The sequence below is a fragment of the Chaetodon auriga genome, chromosome 18 (genome assembly GCF_051107435.1).
Source record: "Chaetodon auriga isolate fChaAug3 chromosome 18, fChaAug3.hap1, whole genome shotgun sequence".
Taxonomy (NCBI): Eukaryota; Metazoa; Chordata; class Actinopteri; order Chaetodontiformes; family Chaetodontidae; genus Chaetodon; species Chaetodon auriga.
The window spans coordinates 22,810,717-22,828,425 of NC_135091.1; the positions used below are offsets into that span (position 1 = coordinate 22,810,717).

At 40.2% G+C, this 17,709-nt stretch overlaps 1 protein-coding gene across 1 annotated transcript in view; it reads left to right on the top strand.

Annotated features, from left to right (window-relative positions):
• Positions 1–5,291, top strand: part of ddhd1b (DDHD domain containing 1b) — a 39,930-nt gene extending 34,639 nt beyond the window's left edge. Inside the window, exons 13-14 of the mRNA XM_076756697.1 lie at positions 1,940–2,152; positions 4,716–5,291. Coding sequence (XP_076612812.1) covers positions 1,940–2,124 — 185 coding nt within the window. The 3' untranslated portion in view covers positions 2,125–2,152; positions 4,716–5,291. The remainder of the gene's footprint in view (positions 1–1,939; positions 2,153–4,715) is intronic.
• The last annotated feature ends 12,418 nt before the right edge of the window (positions 5,292–17,709 follow it).

Here is a 17,709-nt window from a genome sequence, read left to right on the forward strand (position 1 = left end):
TGATGAAGAAGTGTATTCAGGGTGTGGTTGGTACACCATGACATCACTGTTGAGTGTGGCTCAAGGTGGTCACTGTGGTCAGGGACCAGTGGCTAAAAACAGATGTCCAGACTTTTGTGGACTTAAAGCATACATTCCAGGAAAATCTGCAAGTGTTGCTGACTGTCTAGGATAAGATAAAACTTTCTGGGGAAATTACATTGTTTCAGCCGGCAAAGTGTAAAAACAGAGAGGCAAACTATACATGTGTCCATTGCGGACAAGATTATAAAAATACTGTTGCAAGTATTGAGTTGCACATGATATGGATAATAAATACAGTGTTTTGCACAGTAGAAAGAAAAAAAATTGTAACACAGTAAAAAGTGTAACATATTGCATAGGATATACAGATATCAGTACATGTTAGCTTAAATAACAGTGAGGCAAAAACTGTAGGTTTGTAATGTTGTATTGGGAAGACAACATCAATGCTACATTAAACGATGCTGGAGTTAAACAGTCTGACAGTCATTGGAATGAAGGACCTGTGGAAGCGTTCCTTCTTCCACAATGGATGCAGCAGTCTGTTACTGAAAGATCTGCTTATTTAAACCCCGCACCGTCTCATGCAGGGGTGGGATGGATTGTCCATGATTGATGCCAGTTTGGCTAACATCCTCCCCTCACCCACGTCCTGATGGTGTCGAGAAGGCAATCCAGGAGAGAGCCAGCTCTCCTGACCAGTTTGTTTAGTCTTTTTCTGTCCTTCTCAGAGCTTCCACAGCCACAGCAAACCACTGTGGAGAAAATTGCAGATGCCACCACAGAGTCATAGCAATTTTCCTACGTTGTCCTTCATACTCCGAAGGACCTCAGTTTTCTTAGTAGATGGAGACGACTTTGGCCCTTCTTTTACAGGACATCTGTGTTATTTGTCCAGTCCAGTTTGTTGTTGAGGTGAACACCCAGGTATTTGTACTGGTTCACAATGTCAATGTCCAATCACTGGATGTTAACTGGTGTAATCTGTGGCACATTCCTGAGGAAGCCTATTACCATCTCCTTTGTCTTGCTTGTGTTTATGTGCAGGTGGTTCAGTCCACACCAGTTGACAAAGTTGGTTATGACTTCCCTGTATTCCAGTTCGTTTCCCTGTGATATATATCCAATGATGGCTGTATCATCAGAGAACTTCTGGAGATGACAGCTGTCAGTGTTGTGTCTGAAGTCCGATGTGTAGAGGGTGAAGAGGAAAGGGGAGAGCACTGTACCCTGCGGAGCCCCCATGCTGCAGACTACCACATCAGACACAGTCACGAAGCCTCACATACTGTGATCTGTTGGTCAGGTAGTTGAGCTACAGTCGTCTAGTTGTCTAGAGGCACAGACCAAGAGATCAGGTCTGCGAAGGGCCTCATGTGGACTTATACGGACCTTCTTAATGTAGATTTCACCGGACTTTTCTCAGAATATTACTGATAATTCACAGTGGTAATTATATGGCGATTTGAAAGAAAATCATAATAATAATAAAATGAAACATCTACAAGAAGTCTTTTTGAAGTGTTTTTCAGTTATTTTTGAGACATAGTAAGGTTTGATATTGTACTCATACAGAATATGCTGGCTGAATGATTTGGCTTTGTATGTTACAATTTTCAGTGTTAGATAGATAAACATCTGCTCAGCTAAAAAATCATTTTGCCAGTCTTTGATGTGAGGGTTTGATGTGAACATTAGCAGTGTTAATGCTCCTGTAAAGGATGTAAGGCATATCATTTGTTAGTAGAACCTGCACATACCTTGCATACTGTGTGTTCAGTAAAGTACACAGACTTAACATCTTCATGGTGACCACTCCAGACAACATGACTGAAGTCAGTCAGGGCTCAGACCTTTTGAAGAAAATATCTTCTTTCTGCAGGTGGAAACTGATCTGTCATTTTCTCTGTTTCAGTGGAACTGGAGAGGCGCATTGACTATGAGCTGCGGGAGGGCTTGGTGGAGAACCGCTATTGGTCAGCAGTGACCTCACACACAGGTTACTGGTGCTCTTATGATGTGGCTCTGTTCCTCCTCACCTTTATGTACAGACCGCAAGAGCTGCCTGAACCTGCAGAAGACAACCCAGACATCTCATAAACTGACACATGGAGGCATCACGGCTGGGGTCACTTCACTCTCATTTTTTGAAATACAAATTGAGAGCCCAACCTCTGGAACAACATAGAATAGACCTAATTTTTCATTTTCTAATTTCTTAATTCTAATAAAACAATTCTATGCTTCAGAAATGTTTTGTGTGAAATATAAAATATATTATTTGATATATTATTAAATCTGCATTTTTACAAATGTCAAATAATGGAAGACAAATTCTTATACTAAATTGTTTCCATTTTGTTTGACCAAATAATTATTGATACAACTTAATAGTTCCTTTTAGTTGAACTGATAAGAAGAATAGTTAGTTTTAACTTAAATCATAAGATTCGATTATGGCTCACAATGTACAGCAAAAGTCTTTCCACTTTACTGTGTCATTTTTTTGTAATGATGGTGTACCAGTATAGAACCCTAATTTCAAAGAAGCTGGGAATGCTGTGTATTTCGTGAATAAAAACAGAATGCAATCATTTGCAAATGAACTGTGTTTACCGACAACGGCTTTAAGAAACATTCTTGAGTCCATGTAGTAATATCATTTATACAGTCATGTGTTGTACAGTCATGTACATATTAATAACAGATAGTATATGTACATAATACATCACTATGAATCTAATAATAATGAAAGTATTGGAAGTATGATTAATAGTAACAGCAGTTACAGTGGATGTCAAGCATGGCCAAGGTGGGAGACATAGACACAATCCACAAACCAGGTTCAACCACTATCCATGGGAACCTGTGAGACATAAAAGCACAAAGACTCTGTTAGTAATATACCTTAGTAGGACATGAATGCATGCAGATGGAGAAGGAGAGAAGAATAGAAATACAAAAATCAATGTTCATGGGATAAAGTTTTAAATATATTGTCTTTGTACCATTTTCAATTGAGTCTATGTCAAAAAACATAAAACAAATTATAACATTTGTTTTATTTATGCTTTACACAGTGTCCCAACTTTTTTGGAATCTGGGTTGTAATATATACCTACACATATATGTAGGTACAAGGGAACCAGATGTGAAGTTAGGAAATAAGGTGCTGACAATATATAGCATTTTCTAAATATGCTGTAACCTATTTCAAAATTACCATATACATCTCAGCAACACTGGAGGGGTACAGATGATAACAATATGAGAATTAGCTAACTACTTAGTTTGAGAAAAAAAAAAAAAAAAAAAAACAGGGTACATTTGTGTTTTTACTTTGGAACAAATAGAAGTCCAGGGAAAAGAGTACCCAAAGCCTATATATTACTGTATATGTTGTAATGTAGGCCAATTTCCAGTATGGAGTACAACATTGTACTAACAGGGGACTCAATGTCAATAGGGCAACTACATGCCCTGTCAGAGAATGCTCTGATATACGTGAACCATAAGGGAACCCATTCTGCCAACAGCCAGGTGATTTGCGATACAACGTGTAAGGTTAGCCGCGTATTCGCAAATTATCTTGGATCAAACCATGACTCTTTTATACTGGCCAAATCTGTCATTCTGCAGTCTTCCAGGGGGATCCCCTGGTGGAGGGGTGGCTGTTAGAAGACAATCACTGAAGACACTAAAGACATGGCTTAGGACTTAGGCGTTATATGCTGAACTGTGTGTGCCAACGCTAATGAACCCAAATATGCCAGCAGCAGCGCCGGCACTGAGGAATCAGCCGGCAGAAGAGCTGCATTATCTGTAGTCTGGTAAGCAAATGGACTAGCTTGGTGCAGTAAATACTGCATTTAATTTAGACAGTTTCATTCACTAGGTGTGGGAAAAAAAACAAAAACAGAATAAAGACTAGACTTTAGAAAAACAGAAAACTTTAACAATATTGAGTAGTTATAAATCTAACTGACATAAAAATATACAGGTTATGTCTATGTCAGTTTGGTCAAATTTGGCAACACAACAAGCATGATTGGACATTGGTTCATTTGTTTATTGAGTGTCTCCATGGGGGCGGCACGGTGGGGCAGCAGGTAGTGCACAGGTGCCTCACAGGTCGCTGGTTCCATCCCCGGGTCGGGCAGGGCCTTTCCGTGTGAAGTTTGCATGTTCTTCCCGTGCATGCGTGGGTTCTCTCCGGGCACTCCAGCTTCCTCCCACAGACCAAAAACATGCTCATTAGGTTAATTGGTGACTCTAAAAATTGTCCTTATGTATGAGTGCGAGCGTAAATGGTTGTCTGTCTCTATATGTTGCCCTGCAATTGACTGGCGACTGGTTCAGGGTGTACCCCGCCTCTCACCCGTTGACAGCTGGGATAGGCTCCAGCCCCCCTGCAACCCCCGAAAGGGATAGTTGGTATAGAAAATGGATGGACGGATGGTGTCTCCATGACTGTGAGTCACTAACCTGAAACATTTTTAAACAAAGACTAGACTGAAATTGAAAATTTTTAAATAAAAACTAAACTGATATGAGCCAACCTGCTCTGAAAACTGGAAACAAAGCAGAAAACAGAATTTAGAAAAAAAAAAAAAAAAACTATAATAGTTCTGTTTTGCACCATATTGGTGAACACAATTTTAAACTAGAGGTCTTCAACCCCGGATTTGCAGGCGGAGAGCACCACGACGGGGCTGGCCACAGAAGGCTCCAGGGGCAGCAGGGGGTTGTCTGCACATGATGGGTCAGATGGTTGGAAGAGGAAGAGTTGCAGAAATGAAGTGCTCAACTGCTTCAGCACGCCATCCAAGGAGACGGAGTAACATCTCAGTCCAGTTCAGATGGGCATTGACATTGCAAACACTCCTGATTGCACCCAATTCCCTCTCCACCATGTGAAATCCAGTCTGCCGGATATCCATGAATGGGTGGTCCTCCGGCCACATGATGGGTCGACTAATTTCTCCTCTCAACCTTGGCAATGTTTCTTGCACTTTGTCTTTGCCCTCTACAACTATCCCCTGCTCTTGTAGAGGTGATGGCTTCTGTTTGTTCTGTGGGAGAAAGACACTGTAATGGAATTGATCAATCAGAAATTTTGTTGTTTCACTGAATAAAAGTTGTTTGATTGACAGCACAAAAGGTCTGCTGTTCTGGAATCTCACTATATGAATGACATTCTATACAACAGTTCACAATGATTTATTGTTATCATTACCTTGATTGCCCACCTCTGGTCCCCCAAATTCCTCAATGCTTTTCCACAGGGGTAGAGGACCTGATGTCTGCAGTTTAAGTTAGATCCTCAGCAGCCTTAGTAGGTGGTCCTTGTTTCATTTCTGCATGATGTTTTCAGTGAGCCTTTGTTTTCCACCTGCGGGCCAGACACTTCCCACCAGACCATTTTACACGGCACACCACTTGATATCAATTTGTAGTGAAATCTGGCCCGCTGTGTTCAAGGCCTGTGCTGCTGTCGGGACTGGGAAAAAAAATATCCCCATATTGTAGCTGACCCTTGAATGCAGCATAATCACCAAGTGAAACCAAACGGGAAAAAAAACAAACATTTGGCATGCTGCTAACGTTGTTTAATCAAGATGTCTCTTTCAAAGGCCAAAAGAAAGTGTTTCAGGAAAAGTGGGAGAATGATTATTTCTTTGTTGAGGTTAGAGGGAATGCCACCTGTCTCAACTGCAAAGAGAAATCTGCCATGCTTAAGAAAGATAACCTCAAACTGCATTATTCAGGCCGATGCAGCACTTGAAGCAAGTTATGCCGTGAGTGAGATGATTGCCAAAGTGGGAAAGCTGTTCACTGAAGGTCAGTTTCTGAAAGACTGCATGCTGCAAGTTGCAAATATTGTCTGTCCAGAAAAAAGGAACATCACTTTGCCAGTCAACACAGTGGCAGAACGGATCACTGAGCTATCAAGAGACATTTAGCAAGCATTAGGCAAGAAAAGCCAAAAATAACTGTAAAATAGTTCACGTTGAGAAGTATAGTTGTTCGAATAGTTGAACTTTTTTTTTTTTTTTTTTTTCAGCAGCCCTCAGGTAATTTGAGTTTGAAACCCCTGCTATAGCATCTCTGAATAGCTCCATGGAAGACAGTATCAGCTTCCACCCAATTCATCAGTAAACATGGATGGTGAATGCTTGTTTGTGATCTGTGTGAAGCTTCAAAGATGGTCATGCTCATATTACAATTATTATCTGGTTGTGAAACATACTTCAAGTATAAATTCTCTTTGCAGTCCTCTCAAACTCCACATTGTTTTACAATACCGTCACAAAATTCTTGTATTGTAAATTTGGAAGAATTATGCAGGACCTGCACTTGCAGGGCAAGCTAAAATGACTGTTATGATTGAATGAATTGAAAATGAATTACCCAATATAGACACAAGCACATACAAATCACTCACCTGTTTTACACATGACATCTAAATTCCTCCCAGTTTACACACACTAACGTTGATGTGACTTTTGTCTCAGAGTGGACACGTACTGTGCCATGTACAAGTGCACAGGGAGGTGCTTATACTCAAAGTTTGTCCTCTGTTTCCTCCAGCTGTTTCCTGTACAAAGCACTCTGCTGTGTTCAGCTCAGTGACGTCCCACTGAGGGTTCACTTCAATTCAATGACAGTTGTCTCAGGACACTTTCCATATAGAGCTGGTACAGACCAAACTCTTTTATCTATAGAGAACCAACATTTCCCTCATGAGCAAGAACTTGGCAACAGTGGTGAGGGAAAACTTCCTTTTAACAGGCAGAAACCTCAGGCAGAACCAGGCTGTGGGTGGGCAACCATCTGCCTCGACCAGTTGGGTTAGAGAGAGAGAGAGGGAGAGAGAGAGCAAGAGACGGACAGAGAAGGACAGACAGAAAAGCAATCACGGTAACTGTGACAATTCTGATAAGACCCTTAACTATATGTAGTACATATAGCATAGTATATACAAATATACATTTATGTGGGTGATATATGTATGTATTGGGAACAGATATGTGTGTATATATGTAATACAGCAATATGGATGTAATAATAATGGAAGTATGACTAATAGTAGTGGCAGTTGCAGTGGATGTCAAGCAGGGCCATGATGGGAGAAGTAGCTATAATCCATAATCCAGGTTCAGACACTGTCCATGGGAACCTGAGAGAAGATAAAGCACAAAGACTCTGGGGAAGAAGCTTAAGTTGGTAACATGCCTTGGGTAGGACATGAAAGCTTGCAGGTGGTGAGGGAGAGAAGAATGGAGGAGCTCGGTGTATTTTTGAAGGTCCCCCGACAGTCTAATCCTATAGCAGCATAACTAGGGGCTGGTCTAAGACAAGCCTGAGCCAGCCCTAACTATGAGATTTATCAAAAAGGAAAGTTTTAAGCCTACTCTTCAGTGTAGAGACAGTTTCTGCCTCCCAGACAAAGACTGGAAGATGGTTCCACAGGAGAGGAGCTTGATAGCTAAAGGCTCTGGCTCCCATTCTGTGTTTGGAGACTTTAGGAACCATAAGTAAGCCTACATTCTGGGAACGCAGTGTTCTAATCAGGTGATAAGGTAGTATGAGCTCTTTAAGATAAGATGGTGCCTGGCCATTTATGGCTTTGTATGTACGAAGGATTTTTTAAATTCTATTCTAAAGATAGATAGATAGATATGATCTCTCTTCCTTGTTTTTGTCAGAAGACATACTGCAATGTTCTGGATCAACTGGAGAGTATTCAGCAATGGGTTGTACTATCAGACCATAAAGCTAAAAAAAATTGTAAATTTGCTTAATCTCATGCCTCAGATGAGAACACAGGTCATATCATAGACAAAGCTAAAGTAAATTATTTTCCAACTCAATTTGCTACACAGCCATTAAATCTTAATACTTGAATATTTTACAGATAATCAGAAACAGTCAAGCAGCTTATCATGTGGCCAGTGGCAAACAGTTGCCTAACTGTAAGGCTATATCTTCACAGGAGGCATAGCGTGAGCAGCATGCTAGCAGTGCAGCAACAGCCTCAGTCCTCTGTTCAGGCACAGGATTGAGTGTAGGTTATTACAAGGATCAAAACAGTGGTATATTTTAAATAATTCAGTCAATGATGAAGTCAATGATGTGCACATAAACTCAGAGTTTTTTTTTGTGGTTATTTTGCAACAGTCTGACACTTGCAGAAAAAGACTAATGCTACAACACATAATTCGCATTGTAGACTACAAGACTATTACAACATTGATACTGTACAAGAAGTCACTTTTAAGTCTACTGTCATATCCCATGGGTCATATCGTGTTTACATTGACTGAACTGCTGACTACTTATTTTGTTGCTGCTCCAGCTCTTATTCATTGCAAGATGATAGTATGATGCTGACTGTAATCTCAGGCCAACAGGCACAAACTGCTACTATGTTAAAATATCGTACTGCGTGTTACTGCACTTTGTACTGATGTAATTTAACAAATTATCACTGTCAGACCAGAGTTCAAATGTCAAAATAGAACAGTTTAGTCAAGCAGCTAGGTTCTAGCATTTTGTAGTGTTTGTTTAACACTGAGAAGTGTGAATATGTATGACCAAGATATATCCATGAAGAAAAGGTTACTTTTGAGAATATATTTTTTTGCATTAATTTATTTATCATTTAGAACTTTTAAAACAAGGCATGATATGGATATGTGCCATGTACATAGATTATGGGCTTTGATTTATTTTGGTTTAACTGAGACTGAGACCATGACAAGGAACCTGTTGATTCTTCAAAATGTAGTTGTTAATTAAGTGATAAATTGAGAAACAGTCAAACCTGCTATGAATGAAGGTTAGAATTTTATATTTTTACCTTTATGTTTCTGTGATACTCACAAAATAAGTGTTTTGTTGAGATATTAGTATTATTGTTTCATTTCCTCTGAGAGTCACTTTTTGGTTTATTGCTATGGTATTATTTTATTTTATTCTGTCTAATTCAGAAGAAGAAATTACAGAGAAACACAATGACATGCTGTTGTGTGTAATGGACACTGGGTGGCAGCACTTAACGGCAGCGTTACTGGGACTCTTTGCAATGCATCGTGGAAGCGGGCTCATAATCCTGATGAATGGAGAATGAGCAACAGTTGTCCTGCTTCGCTGATTTCTGTCTTATATTTCCAGGTTGGTTACTCACTTTTTATGTGACTCCAGATGTTTGTAAGCTAATATGAATCCTCGGTGATGGGTGGTCCATAAGCTAAAAGCTTGTTAAGTGTGTAAATAAAGTAAAGTGTCACGGTACGTGATGATTGTAATGGAGGAAATGCGCCCGATGCTGTAGTCAAACAGTTACTTTGGTTTGTTACTTTCAGCTCCTGGGCATTTGTGGGTTATTGCTGTATGTGTGGAAATCAGTGTATGTGGTACATTATCCAAATTGGACATTTGTGGGCTATTGCTCTATGTGTGAAAATCACTTGTGTGTGTGTAGTGCATTGCTTGAAATGTTTAAGCTAATGCTAATGTGCAGGTTAAGATCAGCTACGGCTGTAGCCTTGGTGTAAGTTGTAAACAATAATAAGTTCACGGGTTAAAGCGGCAAACTATGAGTCAGCCATTTTCATTATTTCAATTTGTGTTCACATAGTGTAAACATGAAATAGTTAACTGTAAGGGAGATTATTCTGTTATATTAAGTGAGCACTTAATGTACTTATTGTACTTGATGTACAGTTACATAAAGAAAATACTCTTCTGATGAAAGGAGAAAGATGATGTGTGTGGGAGAGAAAAGTGCATACATGATGGATAGACAGATGACATGATTAAAGGGGGAAATGTTTATCTTTGGTTTGATACAAATTTTAATAAGTTTATTTCTTGAAAAAAATTGACATTTAATGTGAATGTTATCCAAATGTGGTTAATACCAGTGCTATAATGCAGACAAAATAACAGAAATAATTCATGATTGCAGTGAAAATGTTAAAATGAAGGTGAAAATAAAGATAATCCAGATGAATGGAGAATGAGCAACAGTTGTCCTGCTTCGCTGATTTCTGTCTTATATTTCCAGCACTCAGCATCAGAGGATTATCTATATATCTGTCAGCGGAGACCTAGCCGAGACCCGCTACATTTACAGTACTTTATGGGACAGTTAAACATCCAGTTTTCAGACTGAAGAACCTAGTTGCGAAGAATAAGGTTGCACAGTAAGGTTAAATTCAGTCATTGCATGGTTTTTAACTACAAAACCACACTTTGATTTATCTTCATGTGCAACAATTTTGTGATAGCGTTTCTGTTGTGGGGGATATGTATTGCCAATTGGGTTTCAATTGTAAATGGTTCATTATTTTTGACTTGACATTAAAAGTACTTACTTTGAATATGTAAAAAAAACAGAGTAAAATATCAGGTGACAACCAGGGTTGCGCTGGAAGACAACCTGAAAGCTGAGCAGGAGGGTGAGACTGGTATTGATGGCAGGACCTCTCTGAGGACTGGACTTTGGTGGCTGGAGTGCAGGACCACAGACCAGTCGTTGGAGTGTGGGACCAAAGACCAACAGCAGAAAATTAGAACTGGAGGTTGACAACAGGGCTGCAGAGTTGGAGGACACCAACAGAGCTGCAGGGCTATAGGCTGGCAATAGGAAGACAGAGTCAGGGGAATCAGTGGAGCCAGAGAAACAGGTAGGTGATGAGAAACAGTCGCAGAAGACTATTGCAGCACAGCAGCTGAGGATCACTGAAACACAGGAACCAGTGACTGCTGCAGCTCTAGAGCACGTGTTTGGCTGGGCTGCCAACTGGGAGCCAGGAGCAGGTGTTGGCCTCGCTGCCGACTGGGGACCTGGTGCAAGTGTTGACCACTGACTTCAAACCAGGAGCAGGTGTCTGCTTGGCCAACCAACTCAGGAACAGGTTAGAGGCTAGCTGACCAGGGCCTGGTTGAGTCCAGAGCTGGAGCGGGCAGGTAGCTAGCCAACTCTGGAGCTGGGGCTGGCAGGAGGCAAGCAGGACAGTGGCTTCCCAACTCAGGATCTGGAGCTGGTAGGTGGCTAGACGACTAGTGAGACTCTGGTTGGCTGTTAGTAGTCTGGGAGATCAGAAGCTAGTGGGCTGGATGATAGAACGCCAACGGGAGGATAGAAAACTGAATGCTAGCTGGATGAAAGCCAGCAGACTGAAAGCTTGCAGAGTCAGAAATCCAGCATTGCCAGCATGGCCTTTCTAAGATTATGAATCTCAGATGAAAGTTCAGCCATGCTTGTAGCTCCCAAAAACCAGGATTTAGTGTTTGCTACTATAAGGTGGTTGTGGCCCTCAGCTTATTGTTAATGTCCATGTTTGGCTGAGCTGTGGCAAGGCCGGGTTTAGTTTACTTTTCTTTACACTTTTAGAAGAAGAAGAAGAAGAAGAAGAAGAAGAAGAAGAAGAAGAAGAATCAGGGGGAGACATTCCCCTTTATTGTCACACAACATGCACATGCAGGACACTGCACACGAAGGTAAAATTTGTCTTCCGAATTTCTCCCATCCTGGTCGTCCTTCCTCCACGGCAGACCAGGAGCGGTGGGCTGCCATCCAAGCGGTGCCCGGAGACCCAATTCCTTTTTATCACCATTGGTCAGGTGGTGATCTTCTTGCATGTTTTTAGTGGGGGTATATTTTACGGAGGATACCCCAGGTGAACACGGGGAGAACATGCAAACTCCACACACACCCAACTCAAACTGGCTAAAAGCCCACAGTTACTTTGTAATAATATGTAAAAACCAACCCAAGGGGAGGGTGGTTATGGGTGTGAAATTGATGAATATATAAGGGTGAGATAAATTTATTGTATTTTAGCAGGTCTTTTTGATAATTTATCGGGGGTGAGAGCAGCTCTGACTGTGAACAAGGAGGACACAATAGACAGACTGGGATAAAATCATTTATTGTTACCTCAGCTAATTAATTAAAATACACAGTTAAAAGGCTAAAAGATCAAATCCTAAGACTGAGGGCTAAAAGGGTAAAAGTCCAACTCTCAACTAAGTTAAAAGGCTGAAAACCTTAAAACTGAGAACTAAAAGGCTAAAAGTCCAACTCTTAAAACTAAATTAAAAAAGCTAAAAGACCAAATCTTAAGACTGAGGGCTAAAAGGTCAAAAGCCACTCAGCTGTCCATGAGGAGGGCAAATATGGTGGTGTATGGCCTGTTCCTGTATACCTCAACAGTGACACTACTGTTTCTCCTCCTCTGCTGCGCTGCCTCTCTTCCTCCAACTTCACATGTCACACAGAGTGCTACTACTTGCCCATAAGGATACTCACACTGGAGGCAGAGCTCCTCACTCTGCCACTGCGTGTGTGTCACATCGTAGTACTCTGTCAATGGTAAAAAATGACTTGAGGGTTCAAAAAGATTACAAAAATGTATTTACATAAAATATAAACATACTGCGACAAAAATACTCACATACAAAATATCACCAAACCCTCCACCATCTGGGTGGCCACACTGCCACCAGTGCTGCAGTACTCAGACAAAAACACAAAAAACATAAGTTAAATTCACAAAATTGGTGCCATGTGCTGCTACAATGATTTGTATTATAAATTTCATGAGGGAAGAAATGAAGTACAGCCATGGAGGGCTGACAAAGTTTGTAAAAATGAAACTAAGGCCTAAATAATACCAACAGAAACAAAGCGGAAACAACTGATGCTATAATCAACAACAAAACTAAATTAACAAAACAAAATAAACTAAACTCAACAAAACTGCACTAAACAAAACAAAACAAAATAGTAGGACAGGGTAGCTGTAAAGCGGGATCTAGAGCAAGTAAAACAGAGTAAAACACACAGCAGCTATGCGTCAGAGAGGGGGAAACAGCACCACACAACCTGTCGCAACCCAGGATGAAAGGAAGAACAGCACTATCAACCTGTCTTATATATTCAGGGGCTAAGGCCTGCCTAGCGCTATAGTAGTGCTGGAGGAGCATTTCATAACTAGCTACACATGGAACTGTTGAAACAAAAGGCAAAAATAATCCATGGCAGACCCCACCACCTATGGACACAGATGGGTAGCTGATGTCCTGACAAAAAGCCTTCAAGACTGGAAAATCATGTGGCCTGGCAAGGTTCTACTGAAATAAAGTGCCAAACAAAACATATGCAGTAAAAAACATTTCCATAAATCCACAGTAGAAGACAAAGCAAAATTGAATTCTAGAGTTTTTCAGGCACAACAGAATGAAATTGATGGCCAAACTGCAAAAAAGAAGACTGCATCAATGTGCTTGGACTTATATCTGGGACTTTCACAATTGCTAATGCACCCCCAAAAAAGTTTGTCAAAGCGTCTCAGTCCCTTCTGCCTCTGGACCGTGCCCTGTGGGACATGTACAGCAGACTGTCTTCCATCAACTGCTACGAATTCCCTGGCCCAGTCATGATTTCCCCACAATTAGAGATGGAAACGTCCTGCATGAGCAGCATTCCTCTCTGTGACATCATCAACAGTTTGTTTGATGAAGGGGTTGTCCCTAGACAATGGAAAGAAGTACATACTCATACCCAACCAAAATGCTCCTCCAAACATTAATAAACTGAGAATAATCTCATTAACACCCCAGTTCTTGAAAGTATGTGAACAGTTCACTGCTGGATCCTGAATGACATCACACCAGGTACTGAGAATTTTAGACAAACATTGCATCTCTCTAAAAGAAGCTCCAGATTACATGAGATTTGATTAGCACATCCAGCATGTAACATGTTTCTCGTAAATTAGAAATTAAAACAGATTTCTTTCACCATATCTGGTATGCACATCCACCCCAGATTCAGCATGCCAAATGTGATGAAACTTGGCCAAACAGTGGCAATTTTTCAAATATTTAATTAGAGTTTCTCTTGAGTTTCAAATGCTTGTTTGAACTCATGTGATCATGCAGGATGTATTTATATTTAAAGTCTTCAGAAAATGAATTTGAAATATAGCAATTCATTTGTGGTCTCATACTACCCTCTGATGGACTGTCTGCATTTTGACACTTCTGTCTCTCTTTCAAAGTCACTGATGCACTTTTAATACTTCAATGCTCACTGAGCTCCATTTTACTTTTGTAACATAACACATGGTTACATTACACCTGAGATACATATAATATTTCTTCATTTGCTTTAGTCTTATATAAGGTCTTATTCAAACTGTATTCCTGAGGTCTGAGTTTATATTGGGTTTAATCCTTAAAACAGATAAAGTAATTATTGTAGGTGATTTAAATGTTCATGTCGACGTTGATAATGAGAGTCTTAGTACTGCGTTTATCTCATTATTACACTCAGTTGTCTTCAGTCAGAAAGTACATGAACCTACTCACTGTTTTAACCATACTCTCGACCTTGTTCCGATCTTTTGGCGTTGAAATTGAACACTTAATAGTCTCTTCACAGAATCCTCTTTAATCAGACCATCATTTAACCTGACAAGCCGCCATTAGGCGGAGATTCCTATACCAGATTCTTATCTGATTGTGCTGTAGCTAAATTTGTTTGTTATGTTTGAGGTAGGAGTTGGAACTCAATAGCAGTCACGAAGACAGGGAGTAAGGGTAAATGGGAATTTACTGAATGTGCAAGAGGAACTTGTAGCTGGGAAGTCCTTGGAACAGCAGGTGAGGCATGAAGTTCTGAAGTGGTGAGCAGTTCCTAGATATGCTGGAGCGCACAGCGCTAAGGTAGTGTGAGTACTTGTGTGGAAGGCACATGGTGATGGAGGCACAGGTGAAGCAAAGTAGTGTTGGTTTAGGGTCAGAGGCTTGAGGTCAGGTGGAGGCAAGAGGCTAGTGGTGTGGTGGCTGAGATGCTGGAGCTGGAGATTGGAGCTAGTGAACTCGTTGACCCCTAAAAAAAAAAAAAAAAAAAAAAAAAAAACAAAGGAGAAAGACAGAGGAGATGAGACACTGGAAAATCAAAACAGTCCCAGGTTTCTGTTCAGCACTGTAGCCAGGGTGACAGTCATTATTCCGTTGAACCATGTACTGTCGATGTTCACCAACAAATTTCAACATTTCTTCATCAAAGAACCTGTGTTTTAGGCCCCATCCCGGCTAAGCTACTTAAAGAAGTTTTACCCTTAATTGGCTCCTCTTTATTGGATATGATCAACCTGTCTTTATCAACAGGATACGTACAACAGTTCTTTAAAGTAGCTGTAACAAAACTTCTTAAAAGGCGTACTCTAGATCCAGGGGCTTTAGCCAACTATCTAACCTCCATTATCTCCCTAAAATTCTTGAGAAAGCAGTTGCTAATAAGTTGTGTGACTTTCAACAAAATAATAGTTTTTTTGAGGATTTCCAGTCAGGATATAGAGTACAGCATAGCACTGAGCAGAGACAGTACTGGTTAAAGCATCAAGGGAATTGCACTAAACTGATTTAAATGCTGCACTTCAGATCAATCTCACGTGTACACGTTAATGATGACTCCTCTGTGCATGCTAAAGCCAGTCACAGAGTTCAGCAGGGGTCTGTGCTTAGACCAATTTGATTCACCCTATATAAACAGTACTTCCTTTAGGGAACATTATCAGGACACACTCCATACATTTTATTTCTATGCAGCTGTATTAATCAACGGAGCCAGAAGAAACCAATCTGTTAACTAGACTACAAGCATGTCTTCAGGACATTAAGACTGGATGACCTGCAATTTTCTGTTGCGAAACTTGGACAAAACTGAAGTTATAGTACTAGGCCCTAAACACCTTAGAAAGTCACTTTCTGATGATATAGCAGTTATGAATGGCATTGCGCTGGCTTCCAGCACCACTGTAAAGAATCTGGGAGTTATCTTTGCTCAGGATATGTCCTTTCACTCCCATGTAAAACAAATTTCAAGGACTGTCTTTTTTCACCTATGTGACATTGCAAAAATCAATCAGCCACATCCTCTCACCAGAAGATGCAGAAAAACTAGTCCATGCATTTGTCACTTCCAGATGGGATTATTGCAGTTCCTTACTATTGGGCTGCCTAAATTTGTAAAGCACGTATTCTGACTTCTGACATTCACATGCACACTTGCACACTGGTGACACAGCATTAGAAGCAAATTAAGGTTCAGTATCTTGTTGATACTTCAACATGTAGACTATGGGGTCAAACCACTGATCTTCAGATAAGTGAACAACTACGACCATGACAGCCATCACATCTGTCCATTAGTTTGATTGATCTCCAAGACCAGCTGTGACTTACCTTCAAAGACAGGTTGACACCAAGGGGGGGGGGGGGGGGGGCATTGTGTGTGTGTTTATATCTAAGTCTAATGTGTTGGGACACTGTCAAACACATAAATAAAACAGAATGTAATAATTTGCTAATCCTTTTGGGAAAAGACAATACATTTAATATTTTATCTCATCAACTTCATTTCTGTAAATATATGCTTGCTCTGAATTTGACGGCAGCAACAACAAACAAGTTGGAACAAGGCCCTGGGAAGGTTGTGAAATGCTCAAAAAACACCTGTTTGGAACATTGCACAGGTAAACAGATTCAGTGGTTACAGGTGATAGTATAATGATTGGGTATGAAAAGGGAATCCTTGAAAAACTCAGCTGTTCACAAGCAAAGATGTGGCCAGATTCACCAGTTTGTGAAACACGACTGTATAAAGGACATTCCTACATGGGCTTAGGACCACTTTGTAAAACCATTGTAGATAAACAGAATTCATTTGCAGAAGATTGCCTTCTGGTTTCATTTGAATTTTACACAGCATTCCAAATTTTTGGGAAACAGGAATATAGACAAAGAAGAGAAGCACACACTCATGACTGATTCAGTTTTTTGTTTTGATTTTTTTGGTTTTACATTCTATAGATTAATCTAAAATTCAATACATTGTACCTTCTTCAGAGGGTTCAAGTTATGAAAATAGCTACATATGACCAGCAAATGTCCAGCTGTTTAAGCCAACCATGTGGAAGTTTTTAGGACTGGCTGGTTAATCACTGAAAAAAACATTTATGGAGTTACAGTACATGCAAAAAATCTCAACCAATGATAAAACAACATAAAGCAAGTAGTTTCAGACCCACAGTAATCATCTCAGTGGGGTCTTGTGCAGCTTACAGACAGTGTTGTAGTTAATTTAGGTTTGCTGAACCTTTGTAAGAGACATTACTCATGCCTACCTGTTTACAACCATTAAACTTAATGTGTTACTGCATGTCCAGTTTCTCTTGCTGTGACTCAGTTGTATTTGTGTATTGTGGGACACTGTAGAGCTTTAATTTCTGAAAGAAGGCACAACACATCCTTTGTTGTGCTATTGTGTTGGAAACACATCTCAACCTGCAAAGACAGAAAAGACACTAAGCAATGTTTTGATCTCATACACCACGGTCTTTACCGGAGCCTTTCTTACACAAGTGTTTTGTTAACCTCCAATTCTTGTAATTACTGTGGTCATTTTAATACTAATTAATGTTTGACTGATTTAGAGCACAGTGATATTCTGTATTTGTTTTTACGTAAATGTCCCATAGGTGGCACATCTTTGAAAATTGATGTGCATTTACCATTTTAGAAGATTTTATGATGTAGTGATACACTGTAGCAGATCAAATGCTGCTTCACAGTTCTTTCAGTGGTTCATTTTATGTTTTGTGA